Source organism: Neovison vison, chromosome 7, assembly GCF_020171115.1.
Source record: "Neovison vison isolate M4711 chromosome 7, ASM_NN_V1, whole genome shotgun sequence".
In the NCBI taxonomy this organism is placed as follows: Eukaryota; Metazoa; Chordata; class Mammalia; order Carnivora; family Mustelidae; genus Neogale; species Neogale vison.
The window spans coordinates 100,689,042-100,705,644 of record NC_058097.1 but is presented as its reverse complement, the minus strand read 5'-3'; the positions used below and the strand labels follow the sequence as shown (position 1 = coordinate 100,705,644).

Here is a 16,603-nt window from a genome sequence, read left to right as displayed (position 1 = left end):
ATAAAGTAAAACTAGGTTGTGCGGCCTTAACAAAATCCTGACTCTTGGTGGTCTAGAACCACCACAGTTTACTTCTTAAGCAAACTCTACTGAGGTTCAGAGAATTGTCTTGAGTCGTGGCCCTAGAATTCTGGTTTCTTCCATCTCGTGGAAGCTCCCGCTGGGCTTCTGCGATCCCCATGGCAAGGTGGGGCCGCCAGAGAAGTTTGCACCAGCGGTTGCATGTTTCCATCTGGGGCGATACAGGTCCCCCACCATGGCCCAGTCCCCTCTCCTCCACAATGGCAGGGAGTGGGACCCCAGGACAGCAGAGCCCCTGACGTGCTCAGAGGGAGAAGTCTCTACCAATAGCCAGTTTTGGAATCTTTACACGGGACCCAGGAAGTAGGTTTTAACCTCTTCTACAGGATGTAGATTCCATGGAAACGGGGGAATAGTCCAACTTTTTGCATATCCTAGCTTCCCACGTGAATATTCTACATATTTGTCTATTCCCACTTCAAATTTGAAAGCTAATCTCTGGAAGTATGTCTTTATCATCAGGAAATAATCGTGTAATAAATGTACTAGAAAGTATATTAAACAGTAACGACACAGAAGGCTTTATTTGAAACACAGGCGCTTTATTTTCTGTAATCAAAGTTGTTCCTTGCATATGAGGACGGTCTAGTGGCTGCTTCTATGTTCGGGAGTTGTTTCTGCTCTGGTCTGCTGTCTTGAAGAGCTGCACTCCAGGGTCAATGTCAGGGTCCTATACTTTGGAAAAGCTTTTTTTTTTTTCTTTGCAAAACTGGCCCATTTGAATCCACGAGCCGTAAAGCCTGACCTTTCTTAGCTCAGCTGTGGGGCTGAATTACAGGAGTGTGTGTCAGGTCGCACTCCTAGGCGTAAAGAGTAAGTGCAGAAGGAGGTATTGGGATGAAACACTTAATAGCTCTGATTTCATGTAAGCAAATGGCTCTTCAGGATGACGCCTCCTTGGGCTCGACGTGTATTTCTCTGGGGCGACAGTCGGTCATCTCCGTTAGCAGTGGAACCAACTATTAACTCTGTCGATACTCAGAATCCTCTGGGTCCGAAGATCGAATTGGTACTGCGTCGTCCCGTGCACGATGTAGAGGAACCCTAGAAACAAGCAGACGAGACTCACTACTCTACCCACATGATTTCAGGTGGGACCTGAATTCTGGAAAAATCCTGCCATTTGTGAGGACAAATATTTTGGGCCCTCGCTGTTCCAAATAGCAGCATTGACACTGTTCTGTGACAGCGAGGTGGAGGAAAGAAATAGACACATTCACTTACCGTGTTTCTGGAATGCAGCATCAACTTTATGGCCAATGCCAGGGAAGTCAGCTGCGATCGCTCTGGGGTAACCTGCGTCCATGGAACGCTTATACTCGTCATACCTGGTCCAAACAGTGATTGAAAGTGTCAGAACGTGCTAAGTGTGTAGACTTCTCAAAGGCATTACGGGGACTTTGGTAGCGGGACTCTTACAGGAACTTTCAACCCCATAGATCTTGTCTAGTATAGGGGAGGGGGAGGTAGGACGCGGGGTGAAGAGGAGATCTTTAAGGTCCGTGTCAATGCCAACAACTAATTCTAATTCTCCAGGAGGTGCCGCCCATTGTCCTGCTAAGGTAAACTGCGGTGAAAGATACACTCCTGTTGGCAGAAGGGGCTCCGTGAAGGTAGACGCCCCCTCCTCAGCCGTCCTTTTCCAAATTCAGCCCCACGTGTTCACTGCATCCCCACTGCGGGGGCTGCGTGACGGTCGCCAGCCACAGACTTGGCGGCTGGACTGCTGGGCAGCCATTCACAGAGACGGCAGCTGGCCAAGGCCGTCGGAGAGTCATTTGGCTATGGTTCAATCTAGGAGGTTCTCTCTAGCTAGAAAGAGGTGCTGTGCAAACATGTTCTATGCTCAATCTTTACCTCCAGTATTTGTTAGCAACAAAGAAGTAGGTTTTCCCGGTTTCTTCATCAGAAACAGCAGCATCGATGTTCTTCACGGTTTGAGGGAAGCCGAAGGATTGGTAGATGTCCTTGGGGTATCCGTACAGCATTTCCTGTCCCTGAACGGCCCAGTACTGATTACCTGCCAATCAAAAAAAAAAAAAAAAAAAAGGATGGAAACACTTTTCCTGGACGCCAGAAGACAGCGAGCCAACTCCAGCGTCCTGGCCGCACATGAGCACCTGAGACTGTCTAGGGAGATTCTTACAGATACCGACGCTAGTATCATATACCAGATCACTTAAATTTATATACACTTTGAAGTTTCCTACGTCATTTGAATCTGCAGTGAGCTTGGAGGGCGACTGGCCTGTGGGGCTGAGGGTGTCTTCCCAAAGCCATTTGTGGCCTCGACCAAATTCTTGCCCGTGCTGCGTCTGGTGGCAATACGGGGCTCCCTGCTCTCGCAGCCTGGGGCTGGGCACAGTCACACCAGTGGTTTCCCAAAGGCCAGGGGGTCGTAATGACTCACAGGCCGTAACGACTTGCAACCTCTGTAAATAAGAACCACCGTGTGTCACTAGAATACGGCGCCAAATAGCCAGTGGTTGCTGGCTCCAGGTCTGTGTGTTCATACTCAGTAACCCACGTCACATAAAACGGGTTTTAGATCTTGAAGCCAGGATGATCCTCACGGCACAAATACACCCATTTACCCCTTATGAGAAAGCGGCTTGAAATTTTGTGCCTCTAAAATCCTGTTTAACTTTGTGATAGAAGGGCCAGAAAGCCTGTGTCAATGTTTTCTGCCTGTCCAAAGCGCAGTCAGTCCTCCGGCGGGGTCAAGCACTCGAATGCTTGTGTGTACGAGGCCAGACATCTGTCTGCAGAAGTACCGGCGTTTGGCACAGTGTCTTCCAAGCCAAGAGCCTCTCACTGGATTATGTTTCATTCTGACGGAATAAGAAAAGTCTGTCCCACTTGATTCATGGTAGGGCTTGTCGTATTTTAACGTACAAATTGCCTGAGAATCTTGTTAGAATTCCGGAAGGGCTGGAGTGGGAGCCGATCTCGTGGATGGCCCTTGAGCACATTGTGCTAAGTGAGAGTCTGGGTCTCTAACAGACACCCCCGGGGTTGTCGATGCTGCTGGTCTGAGGACCCTACTTTGACAGCTGGCTCCCAGGGCGGCCTCTCCCTCCCTCAGGAGACCCACTGGTATGAAAATAGACTCCAGGAAATCTGGACACTCCAATGCTTCTGTGTCATCTGCTCTATTCTGTGGGTCCCAGAGTAGGTATGTAAGTAGTTTGCAGAGAAAATGCTTTCCTAAGCCAGGTTCGTGGCCCTGCAGAGCACACGCAGATACACTTTTTATCTACAATCACTCAGAAATGCACGGGGCAATGCTTAGGTAAGGGACTGGACTCCCTTCGGTGTGGGAAGTGAGAGTGTCAGATTTTCCAAAGGCCACCGAGAGAAAGCGGCCGGAGCTCATTCATTTCTCAGCCCCCAAACGGCAATCCACAGAAATGGGACCCCCGGGGGAAGCGTTACCTTTGAAAAACCGGATTTCATCTCTCTCAGGGAATTCATAAGCAGCCTGAAGCCCACTCGGCAGCTCCGGCCAGAAAGTAGAAATGAAATTGAGCTCAACTTCCGGGTAGAAGGGATTTTGGCGCATGTAGAACCTGATGTAGAAAAAAAAAACGGCAAAGGTTTTGATCACCTGGATGCAAGGGGGTGCTGCACAGCCAACCTCGAGAGCATAAACAGTCACATGTAGCAAAATCGGTGCAAAGGGACGGGCGGCGCATGAATTCCGCCATCGAACTGCTGGCTTTGGCGCCGTCTGGAGCCGGAGCTGGACACCCGCGCCGCAGCCCACTGCTGGTTGCCGACATCCTGTGCAGACGGGGCAGCAGGGCCTCTCCCCTGCGCCTTACACCCCCCGACCCGAGAACCTGGCACTCTCACTTCAAAGATGAGAGATCAAGGGCGGCGAGGGGAAGGGAGCTGTTTACCGCCACGTTTGTGATAAGACAGAGGCAAAGGTTAATTTTAGACCCAGAGTTGGCAGCCACTCCATTCCTCCTCCTCCGGTTGGATCTACAGTCCACGGGGGACACGGAGGCCCCCGCTGGCGGAACCTGCTGGGCGGCTCCGATCCCACCTCGACTGCTGGGAGACCCGGGCAAGGCTGTTCTGGTCTCTAGCCTCCCACGGCTTCCGGACGTGGTCACACATGGGAGCTCAGTGTCCTTTCAGTTCCTGAGAATCCTAGGCCTGTGTCTGTTCCTTGGGGAAATCTCTCGAGTCCTTCCTTGCTTTGAGAGGCATGTCCTGCCCTACCAAGACCTTTCCTTTCAGACACACTCTTTCTGTAGCCCCTGCCTAGCTCTGAGCCACAGCTGCTAGGGTTTGCACCCAGCCTTATCCTTCGTAGGGGGAGGACGGCAAGCATCTGGAACCAACGCCTTCTATTCTCGCGTGGATCTGACCACAGACGGAGTGACCAAACCATGCGGACCAGACTCCAGGAACAGCCGCTAAGACGTTGAGCCCATCCGAGCCCCCTCCTTTCTCTGTGCTGATGCACCGGCCCGGCCTCCGTCCCCATCCCAGGGACAGCATCTTCCAGAAAAGGACCTTCCTGCGCACGGTCCTTTAGGAATCAGGGTGGCACAGGCAGCAGGCCTGGGCCTTGCATGTGAGGCGATCCTGGCATCTTTGAGCCCCCACACTGCGGAGGGGGTGCCAGAACCCTCCTGTGAGGAGAGAAGCCTGCGGGGACCCCCCGTATGTGCTCGCGGGAGGGTCCTCGTGAACTCCAGGAGGTTTTCCCCATGGTGGCTCCTCCCTTCTCTAGGTCTCTGCAGGTCATGGGCTTGGGCTGGGGGCATCCTCAGTGGGACAGAGCGGCTACACAGCCCTGCTCAGCATCACGGGCTGTTTCTCCTGAGAAGGCCCCTCCTGCGTTCACGGCTCACCGTGAAGAGCGGGGTTGGCGAGGAGAGCTCGGGGTGGGAGTCAGAGCAGCTACTGCCCCGTCACCAGAGAACTCTGTGCCCTGCAAGGATCTCTTTCCTTCTCCCTGCTTTACTTTACTAATCTGTGAAATGGGATTCTATCCACTGAATTTTCTACTTCCATGTTATTTTTGTCTGAGAACCGAACAACAGAGTACATGCGGGGAAAGGCTGTTAGGGGCTCATCGCACCGCGCCGGTGTGTGTAACTGCTTGCAGGTCCTTGTAATTCTAACTGTACGTGCATCAAAGTGCAGGATGAACACTGTGTGCGCCCATGGCCGCGAGAGCCGTGTTCTCACAAGCACAAGGCACAGGGATGTCCTACCTGTCTTTAAAGAACATCAGTTCTCCCCGAACAGTAGAGATGGCATCGAAGACTAGGTTACTGTCACACACTTGTGGTGTCTGGGGGCCTGTTGGCTGGACGGGATTGGGAGAAGGTCCTAAAAGAAAAAGAGATCTGGGATTAGTTCTGCCTGTTCTCGCACAGCTTCTTAAAGGAGGCAGCCAACGGCTGTTCTAACGGCCCCTTGTCCCTAGTTTTCTGTCCACTCACCATATATGGCCTGGATGGCATTGATGTCATCCTGAGACAGCTGGACATGGTCTTCGTACATGTAGTTGGGGTACATCAGAGCCCCGATATCAGTAGAATGAGAAAGTCCAAGGGAATGACCCAACTCATGAGCAGCCACGCGATAGAGGTTGTAATCTAAAAGGTCCAATAAAGCCATTAATGACTGTTCACAGTGCTCTCCGTTGAGGGACCTGGCATGAAAGAGTTAGAAAGCCTTTTCCCCAAGGTGGGAGGACTGGAGGCTGTTATTGACAGGGAAGACACAGGCTAAAACCCAAGCTCTGTGTGTGCACTGATACAATGAGAAAGTAAGCTCGGCCCATTCTGCGGTGCGCGCAGACTGGTCTGGTATGAGTTCCTGAGTACTAGCTCACGGAGACGCAGTGGAGTTCTGGTAATGATTTTCTCTTCCCATCTACAAACTCATACATGCCTATGCTGGAAATTTCGGAAAATACAATCTCTCCTTCCTTAATTTTCATACTCTTACTAACATTGTTAAATTGTGGTGTGTCCTTCTAATAAAAAAATAATTCTATTGTAGATGCCTACAAGAAAAACATTAAGATTTTCAACATTGTCTTAACAGAAATTTTGGAGCAGGCTGTTTGCAGCCCACAAGCCTCCTTTACAAATGCATTCTTTCCGTTAAGCCAAACAGGATTCCCGTGGAGCAAGAAGGGACGGGGAGATGGGGAGAGGCCAGATGAGTTGACTCACTTCTGTAATCCTTGGTCCAGCTTTCGTCTTCATCAAAGTGAGCATCTCCTCCAAGATTCGGGCCTGGTGGGAAAGCGTGAGCGAGGATTCCATCGGGTCCGTCGAAGGGAGAATTGTCATAGTGATCTGCCAGAAACAGAATCCAAGAAATGTCCTTCTTGGTTCCCAGTCAGGCTAACCCAGGCGAGAAAGCACTGGCTTGCTGAGAGGACCACAGACTTCCACCAGATGGGATCTCGTTTCCCCCCTTAAACCTACAAAGTCAGCACCACTTCTGAACCAGCTCCTCCAGCCGCAAAGATGAAGGGGTTTGGGGCACGTGGGACTTGGGGTGAGCGTGCTGCGTGGGGCCAGAAGCGCTTACCTCCCCTGACAAAGGATATCATTATGTCCGCTTGGCCCTCAAAGACCCTGGTGAAGGTCAGGGGTGAGACATTACTCCAGAGCTGAAAGGCTCTGTCAATGGCACTGTCCACGTCTGCTCTCGGCAAATCTGGTGTGTAATTTTCAATCCTTAAAATGGAATAAAACAGAGACGTAAGAACTCATGGCTCACGGCTCTGCTGGGAGACGGCACCCTCACGCTGGTGCCCGTCTGCTTACCTGTAGGTCAGGTGGGTGTGCTCCCAGCGGAGGGTCCTCTCACCGAGGGCGTACGGAGCCACGTCGGGCACCCCACATCGGGGCTGCCTCATCAGAGTCAGGGTGTCGGCGTCCACCTTCCCCGTCACCTTCAGCCCGAAAAATGCCTGCATCTGCTTCAGCTTCTCGGCCACCATACTGCTGTTCCTCTGCCTTGGGATTTGCTTCCCATCACTCTTCAGGTTGTAGTAGTTTTCCAGGTATTTCTTATGAAAGAGAAAATTATTGAAATGCTGGATGGGAACTCTTTCTCATTTCTCAAGAATGGCAGTGAGAAGCCCTAGCTACAGCAGAGAACCACTTCTAAAGACCGTGTTTCGATTTCATGGTGGAAATCCTGACGGGTGGAGACGAGTCCCCAGTAGAAATCTCCCTGGCACTAGGGAGCACGCAGTCCAAATGACAGTTCATGGGGACATCTGCGTACGTCCCTTAGCTCCCACTCACCTCCAGCTGGAAAGGGAAGAGGAGACCCTGTGCATGGCTGGACAGAGTTTTGGGGAAAGAGCCCTTTCTACCAAAAATTCCTCTTTGGAAGAAATCCACCCTTCTGTAAAATCCTTTACACTACGACTGCTACTCAGTACTACTGAGCAAAAATGCAAATAAAGGCTCCTGCCTTTGTGCTGTGTGAAATTCTGCTTTTACCTGAACCAACTCCGTGTCCTGCTCTTGTGCTCCCGAGGTCACGGTGGGGAAGCCGTGGGACCCCACGCCCCAGAGCAGCAGCAGCAGCAGAGGGAGGCTAGGCATGCTGGCCTTCATGCTCCTGCCCCGCTGGAGGACTGTGAGGCTCCCCACCTGCCGTTCCAGCACCTCGGTGAGGAAGCTCCCTCTTTATATACAGTTTGGTGCTTCCAGAAAGCCCGAGGCTGGCTGACTCACACTCCATAATATCCTCTTTGATTAGCGATGAATAGCTCCCGCGATTATCAGAAACGGTGACGTCTGCAGATTATTTAGATTCTCTTGGTGTTGCAATCTTATGATTAATACCAAACAGGGTGTGTGAGAAGGAGGCACAAGACAGTTGTTTGCCTCAGTCCGTTTCTACCCTGATGAGCATCGTGTAGAGGGTCCATGAGCCCTTGGAAATGGAGGCTTTGCTCCTTGATCCTGCTGGCCGTGAGGTGCGCCGGGTGGCCCCCAGCCCCTGATACCCAGGCAGAGGGCAGAGGGGCTGACCTGTGGCTGTGCTGTGTGGTTGTTCAGGGCCCGCACTGCCCAAGTCCGCAGCCTTGAACGTGCTTGCCATGGGGTGGTTATCCCGGCCTTCTCTGCTAAGTCTCCCAGAACACCTTCTCCAGGGTCCCACAGTTGCTCTCTACCTTTATTCAGGCCCGGGGGTGAGGACCTTGGCTGAGAAACCCCTGCCCACAAGTGGGGCATGTGGTAATTCACACCCTGTGTAGACTCTGCACACTGGCATCATGGGACACACAGGATCCTTCTCTGAAACCTGTCAGAACGTACCAGGGGAGGCTGGGGCTGGTGGCCCACCAAGTCTTATTGTCTTATTGGGAGTCTGCTGTCTTATTTTTCTTAAAGATTTTATTTATTTATCTGACAGAGAGAGAGCAGAAGCAGGGAGAGCAACAGAGGGAGAGGGAGACGCAGGCTCCCCACTGAGCAGGGAGCCCTAGTCAGGGCTCGATCCCAGGACCCCGGGATCATGACCGGAGCCGAAGGCAGACGCTTAATGACGGAGCCACCTGGGTGCCCCAAGTTTTGCCTCGTTAGAGGCTCTCCTATCTGTAAAATCAGGGTTTAATGGCTTATTATTTTCCATGCATGTCAGATAAATTTATGACTATGAAATGAAAACTGTGCCTTTATGTATCCCTGTGTCATATTAGAGTGTTTTTTGGGGGTGACCTTTCTACCAGTGGTGAGAAAAGATGATTGAAATCTGTGGCTTCCTCTACTCATGCCCCACCCTCCTGCCTAGAAAGTGTTGAATGAGATGTAAAGTCCGTACCACTTGCCTCCCCGCCAGCAGCTGCCGGGCCCCCCGCCTTCCCACCGGTCAAGCGGGCTTTCTCACCTCACCAGCTTCCGACACACAAAGCACAACGTCTTGTCCATAAATATTGCTTCAGTGTATTTTGGATTGGTGTGGAAGGGCTCATTTCCTCCTTAATTGTCTGACCGCAACTTCCTCATCAAAGCGGAGCAATTCGTGAGTTCGAGACAGTAAGAGGAATTGGAAGAAATTCTCAGGAGGCTGGCGTCCTCTCCTTGCCCCCCGCATCCGCGGGAGCGAGTGGTACAGTGGGGGCGGGGACCTCAGGGCACCAGTGACCGAACTGACTTCAGTGCAGGCCACGGAAATCCTGCCAGAGCCCCTCCACGCTAGAGCTCGCGGTTAAAGTCAAGGGGTAGACAACACACCCTAACTCTTGGGGAGTCTGGCTGGTGCAAGGAGGCTGCACCCCAGTCCAGGGGGCGGTGGGAAGCCAGGTGCCCACGGTAGCTCGAGGGCACGTGAGCGTTGGGGTCTGGGCCTGGAATTACAAGGGAGCCCCGGGGAGAGGCTCTTCCGACGTCCCGCGGGGTAGGGCTCTGCACAGACTGTGGTCGGCGTGTCCTCCAACGTTTGCGGACTCCCGTGTCCTTCAAACAAACATTTTGTTTGTCCACAAACGCAATCCCTTTTGGGAAGCCAACGCGTAAGCTGATGAGAGCAGAAGTGCCCTCTGGAAAGTGGGAAATGGGGCCTGAGCGCCCTGCCTCCCTCAGGGAGGCCCCACAGGGTCCCCCGTTCCCTGTCCTCCAGCGAGGCCCCCGATGTCCGATGTCCGTGCAGTGAAATGCGGGAACCCGGCATCCGGCCCAGCAGCCCGACTCCCAGACGAAAAGATGCGAACACAGAGAGGTCGCCCGCGGGCCGGGGGTCACAGCTCTGCAGGGCCGGGGTGTCGCGGCCTGGGGAGAGCGCGAGGAGCTTGGCTCTTGCCTTCTGCTCCGGGTCTGGGGGCGCAGCTCTGGCCTGAGAGCCACACGCATTTCCTCGCAGCTTCAGGAATGTGGCCGCGGGTGCAGACTCGTCACTGAAACAGCTGTTTGTGCAGTTTCCTCCCCAAAGGACAAGGGATTTTTTAAAATTAAGCTCTGGGTAGGCAGCCGGCCTCAAAGACTCACGGGGTCCTGAGTCTTGAACTTCCCAGGGAGGTGCTGAGACTCCGCGATTACCGCGGGCGCGTGCTGCGGCCCGAGCGGAAGGAAGACAGAACCGTCTCGACCGAAAGCTGGCGGTCAAGTCCTGCCGGGGTCCTGGCACCACCTGAGCTTCCCACGGCTCCCGAGAAGCTCAGAATAGTTCGGATGGCGTCGTCTGCTCCTCAGCTTCGGAGGCTTCTTCCCCGGGGGCTCCGTCCATCCCTCTGGCCCCCGCTGGCCTGCAGTTTGGCAGAAATCACTCCTCCGTCCTGTGCTCCCCGGGAGGACGGCGGACTCAGGGGAACTCAGACTCGAGACTGCGGTGGCCTCCACGGGCTCCTGACTATCTCCAAACAGGCAACGTGTTTCCAAGGTCCTCTCGGTCACTTCACGTCGGCTGCTCCGGGGAGCGACTCAGACGTGCTCGTGTTTTTCCATATTAAGTTCCGTCCCGGAAGAGCCATCTTGCCTCACATTTTTCCCACACTTGGAAATTCAGCCTTTTCATTTGATAACTCAACAGCAGTGTCAGGTTTTTTTTTTCTCCTAGTTTTTTGGTCCTAAAAGTCTTGAAATGACCTTCAGCAGAACCTTTAAATATTTAATGCTGTTTTGCTTGGGGAGTCACGTGAAGGACGGCTTTGCCCCATGCGGTATGTTCTCCTTACGAATGGCCAACCAGGGCCAACCAGCGTGTGTGTGTGTGTGCGTGTGTGTGTGTGTGTGAGTATGTGCGCGCGCGCATGCATACATCGGGGTGCACCTGCCGTCCTTCCGTCGTCATGGCTACCTTCCAGGCGGAGATGCCTGACATCGTCCCACACGGTCGCGTGCGTGTACCTCCAGCCCACAGCCTTCATGGTGCCCTGTCGCCAGATGCCACACACCGGCTCTGGGTAAGGGACTTTGCCCCCTACCAGAGAAGGCGTCGTGGGACGCGAGGCTGGTTCCACGGGCTCTGTCACGCCACAGCGGCGTCTCCATACCACCGCCCAGACCTCGCATCTCAGAGGATCTTCCTGAACCCTCATGTCCCTGCGTGTCTGACGCCGGAAAACCTCTCTTCATTCTAACGGGAGGTCAGTGTGGAAAAGGCAGGGAGGTGGCGCAGCCCGTCTGTGTGTAGGCTGATGCCCTTCTCGCTTTGCTGTCAGGAGCTCCTTGCGTGTAAATGTCTTCCCTCACGCTGAGAACTGGTCGGCTCTGTGGACCACATTGATGACCGCAGCTCCCCAAACATCTCTCTGCTCTTCACCGTCCACCTTATTGTTGAAGCTTGACCTTGACTTTGATCCCTGGCCCCGGGCTCTCTGCGGTGACATGAACGTCCACCGTGGGGTCAAATGGCTTCCTCGGTCTACGGTGCCCCGACCCTGTCTGCATTGTCTTGGACAGACCCTCCTCTCCTTGGCTCAGGAGTCTCCGCACTTTGCTTTTTCTCCCTGTACTTTTTGATCGCCTCCTCTTCTCGGCGCGGTCTCTCCCTTTTCCCTTCCGGAATCTCTCCGTTCGCTCAGGCCCTGCACGGAGCCCTCGTCTCTCACCTCTGGCCACTTACTACCCAGGGCAGGGCTCTCTCCTGCTGCAAGCTCAGACCGCAGCCTCGGGACTGTTCCTCCCGGAACGCAGGCCCCAGCCTCCGGCCGCCGGGATAGCTCCACCTGGAGGCGGCATCATTTCCTTCGGAGCTGGACTCACTCCTCACTGTTTAACTTCCTACCTGGAACAGAGCTTCCTAAACCACAGACGGGGGTTCAGACTACGCCTCAACTACAGAGCCTGTGACTTGGTCTTTCTAGGTCTTTTTTTTCTTTTAATTGGCTTCAGATGTAGAGGTCAGTGACTCATCGGCCGTGCACAACACCCAGTGCTCCTTCCATCGCGCGCCCCCGTCATGTCTGCCCCCAGCCACCCCATCCCCCTTCCCTTCCCCTCCAGCAACCCTCAGCTTGTTTCCTATGATTAAGAGTCACTCATGGGTTGTCTCTGTCTCTGTTTCCATCTAAGCAGTCTTTCTATGTCTTGATTTTCCCACCTAAACCTGCCCGTGCCAGGCAGGTTTCAGAGATGAGACACAGATCGGATGTACTGAGTCCAGTGCCTGGGACACGGTGTGCGGAAATGGCATCAGTCCAGTAATTCGTTTTTTGAATAAAATCCTTCCCTGGTTTTCTTTTTTAACCAAAGCAGATGGCATGTGGAGAACGTGCCGTGCTCAGGCCCAGAGTGATGTCTGGGTTCTGCTTCCCTCTCTCCCGCGCCGACCGACTTATACTGCTCCCCACATGTGTGCTGCACCCGGTTCTCCGCCCTGTCTGGGGTCATGACCCCTCTGTTCTGATGTCACAGAGTGCTGCTGTCCCTCTAGGTCCTGGTCAAGGGCCACTTCATCTACAACTTTCCCTCTCTCCTCCGCACTCTGAGTTTTCACAAAACATTCCTCTTTCTTAAGGCAGTTTTCATAGTTTCTTACCTTGACTTGACTCCCCTAACGGAATGCAAATTGCTGGAAAGAGGGCTGGCATTCTGTGTGCGCATTTCCATCCACTTTCCAGGGCACACCAGATTTGGATACAAACTTCCTTGATATGGAACATGTTAGGCTAAATTCGATGGGATAGAAAAATGGACACATTCATACTTTGGAGGGCGTCTCTTCTTTCGGAGAGATTTCTCTCACTTTGAGTTGGCTGGGAGGAGCCATAGCCACTCTGGGGACTGAAATGGTTAAACCCAAGGACCAGAGTGAACTCCGGAAGAGATGGGAACGCTCAGGTCACCGCAGCACATGTGGGTAAGAACACACCAGTTACCTATTCCCTGATTTTTCTATAAAAAACTGCCTGCGTATCAACTGAACTCAGTCTCGTTTACTATATCGGCGTGATAGGCCCCCTGCTAGGAATTGCAAAACTAATCAGATCCAAGTTTTGCTCTCAGAAGGGAGTTCTCGTGAAGAGGTTACAGCTTGATTGCTGTGAAATCATTTCTCGAAGTAGCTGTTAAAAATCGTAGGTGTAATTTATATTATATCAGTGAATATTTATGCAGGCATAGATCTCCAAAAATTTTATGGGAGATAACAGAAAAAATAAGATTTGAAGCACAAGGATATACTTTTCAGCCAGTGTACCCAGAAATCCACTAACGACCAAAACAAATCCAATCACGGTCTCTTTTTGCCACTCACGTCAGCTCCCCTCTCCTAGTTCTGGTACTCAGTTCTGAGAAACCAGCACTGGTAACACATCTGGTCGTGTTGGTGCTAGCAGCTTCAGTGGGTGTGCTTGGAGAGACAGGTGGAGGGGGCACACGGGGGCTGCGTACTTAGACATGTGTCTTGACTACCCTTCAGTAAGCCCCCTTGGAGGGTCTCCTGCTGGGTCCCGGGCAGCTGATGAGAGTGAAGGGCTCCCCAGCCATTCTGCACACTAAACCTCGAGTATGGGTCGGTTGGGATTCGGTGCAGCGGGAAGGACATGCAACTTGTCCACTTCAGGCTCTTCTTGCATCACACGGCAGAGAATTTCGGAGATTCACTCCATTCCAGGAAGGCGGGCAGTTTGCCAAGTCCTTGAATTACCACATGAAATAATTTAATCTCAGGGATCAGTTGAAAGGTCATCAACTTCTGCTTCCCCATTTTAGCTTAGGTGACAACATAACAGCCGTTGTGCTGGGGAAGCATCAGACTATTTTCTAAAAGAATTACATGCGATCAGGATGGAACCTAGAACTCTGTGACTGGCTGAGCGCTAGAGAGGAGTTAGCCTTACTGTTTCCAGGTGCGGTTGTCCCTAACCAGCTGACTCCGACGTAAGGCACAGAGGTGCCTGTAGCTGACTCCTTTCAGCCCGAGTCTGCGGCACCCTGAGCCTGACGTGGGCTCCATACAGAAACTCTCCTTAGGTGCATGTCCCAGAACACACGGCTTTCAAGAGGAGCAGGAGGATATGTACACATATGGTGGAGAGGGCATAAGGGTTTTTAGAGAAATCTACCCCAAAGGAAGAACCAGAAGCTCTTAGAAGCTTCTATCCTAAAAGCTACACAGCTAGAACATTGGGGTGTTTTCTTCCTTGGCCTTGAGCTCAGCCTGAGGTCACAGAGCCCCATCAAATCCCAGAGTCCTCTGTTCTCCTCCCTCCCAGGGCCCTGCTGTCCAGGTTGTAAGAACAAATCTGTGTCCTTGTTTATACGGAGGGTTAGCCCAGGCTCTGTATAAAGGCGGACCAGTGTGGACTGCATATTTTATAGGTAGATCTATATGGATCTTCATGACTCAGAATCTATAAACATGCATATGTGATTAGCTTTATATGCATAAATACACTTAGCACAGTATCTGCAGAAGAGTGCATACATGCAGTTCTACGGGGAACATATGTCATTGGATGATACATTGGACGGGATGTAAAATGGTATTTTGTCTCATAACGCCCCCTGAACTGACCAAGAACAGTGTGTTCCAGGTTCAGAGCTGTCTTTAGGACTGCAATCAAAAGTGACTTGATTAAAGGCAGTATCTCTTCCCAGCCTCTGGAAAACCTGTGGTCATTCTGGGAGGTTACATGATGTGTCTTCAACCAAGAAGGGAAAGGAAAATGTTTGGAAGGAAATGTTTGAGGGACAGTAGCAGTTTCCTTAAACTGGAAAACGGAACATTGGGGCAGTCCCCCCAGGCTTAAAGACCAGCACTCCCCATCCTGCTCCTTGGAAGCTTCTGGGGGCGCCTGTCCAGTGGGGTGAAGAGGCTGGGTTCCTTTGGCCTGGATGCACCCAAAATCCGGGGGAGCAAACATGGAAACACACACTGTCTTCTCCAAGGCGCCGGTAGGTGGCGCAGCGGAAGTTTAAACCCTGTCCGCTTCCAAGGTCAATGTGCATTCGAACACCAACGTTTAGTCACCTAACGTTGGCTTGCTAATTGCAGCCAGCGAGGATGGTTACCTTCCTCGTACCTGGGGAGGGCATGTGTAAGAGAATTTTCTGCCACCTCCAAAAGGTGTGGTAGGAAAAGTACAGAATTTTGAGTCAAATGACATGGGTTTGAATCACAGCTGAGCCATCTTGGCTGTTACCACTTGCAAAAAGGAAACGTATCAAATGCCTAGCCCATGGGGTTCTGATGGGATTGAACTGGTCGGTACCTCGTAAAAGGCATGACTGCACGTGGTAATTATCCTTACCTCCTCCCCCTTGAGACGTGTCCACGATCAGGGGCTCCACAGCGATGTAAGGAAACCGGGGCTTCACAGACATGAAACTCAATTTCTGGGTCTACAGTTAGCATTTTCTAGAAACAGAAAGATCAATTTTTCTCTTAGAATATTAGCCAAAATACTACGCATGCATCATACATTTAATTGGCTCCCGTCGATCTGCCCTCCAGAGAGTGTGGTTTAGTCGTGGACTGATGATATGCAGACACAGAAACGGGACCCAGAACCGGAGGCAGGATTCTGACCATGAAAGAAATCGCCTTTTTGCGTAAAGCAGATTTGAATTCAAAACTCGATGTTGCAGCTTTTTAGACCTGTAGCCTTGGACATGTTAATCTTCTCGATATCTCATTTTCTCCCACATAAAGCGCAAACAATAATACCGAGGTTTCCCAGGACAGCTTTAGGGCTACGTGAATCCCCAAATAAAAATACACGTCATGTTCATCTTGTAATAGCTGCTCGATGAGCATCTGTTCCTCGTGAGTGGGGGAGACACCTGAGATCATCCACGTTAGGCATCCAGCACTGGCCATGAGGAGAGTGAGGTCCTGTAATTTCCTGTGTTTTATTTCTTGGAAGCAGAACTTTTGCCACTATGAGTCCTGATGAGAACACGGCAATATGCCAAACATGGCTAATAAGAAACCATCGATAATGTAGATTAATAGCAATTCTTGAAGAAATTGTTGCTATGCCAGGAGGTACAGCACGTCACTGGCCATAGAGGTTTTGGCTAAATGCCCATCATAAAAGCCATTGTGGTGAGTGACTCCTTGACTAGTTTGGAAGCTCGCCCACGAGGCAGACACGCTATACAATGTTTCACCCTCCCCTTTGGCACGGGCTGCACAGGTCTCTAATCCCACACGTCCAGGTGGCAGATTTCTCAGTTGCATAGACCATGGCCAGGAAGTCATGTAAAACACATACTCATCTTCGGTTTTATCTTGGGGAAGTGGACCAGTTTCCTCTTCGTCACGGAGGAGCTTTTATCGATAAATACAGTTACGTTCTGAATCAGCTCTTGCTGTCGGTCTGTTCTGGGTGCGATCCACCCCCAACCCCGAAGTGGCTTTTCCCTATTGACTAACAGGGATCAAAGGACACTGGAACTGTGGATTCTTTGGTCAATCTGGAAGGCCAAGGCGCTTCTCCCCCAAACGCTGTGCCCCCAGTTTGAAGCACATGAGAGCCACCCCTGAAATGCTTGATAAACGCACTGTGCCTACAGGAGGTGATGCTCGCTGACGTGACCAGGTCGGTTGGTTGTAGCCTGATGACTTCCACAAT

At 52.0% G+C, this 16,603-nt stretch overlaps 1 protein-coding gene across 1 annotated transcript; it reads right to left on the bottom strand.

The window, feature by feature from the left end:
• Positions 1-606: 606 nt before the first annotated feature.
• MMP1 (matrix metallopeptidase 1) lies at positions 607-15,443 on the bottom strand. Its single transcript, XM_044257776.1, has 11 exons — positions 15,433-15,443; positions 7,578-7,674; positions 6,891-7,135; positions 6,652-6,800; positions 6,288-6,413; positions 5,547-5,702; positions 5,316-5,433; positions 3,517-3,650; positions 1,939-2,101; positions 1,306-1,409; positions 607-1,125 (listed from the first exon to the last, which is right to left on the bottom strand). Exons 1-11 carry the CDS (start codon positions 15,441-15,443, stop codon positions 1,025-1,027), a joined length of 1,404 nt encoding a protein of 467 aa, XP_044113711.1. The 3' UTR covers positions 607-1,024.
• Between the last annotated feature and the right edge of the window lie 1,160 nt (positions 15,444-16,603).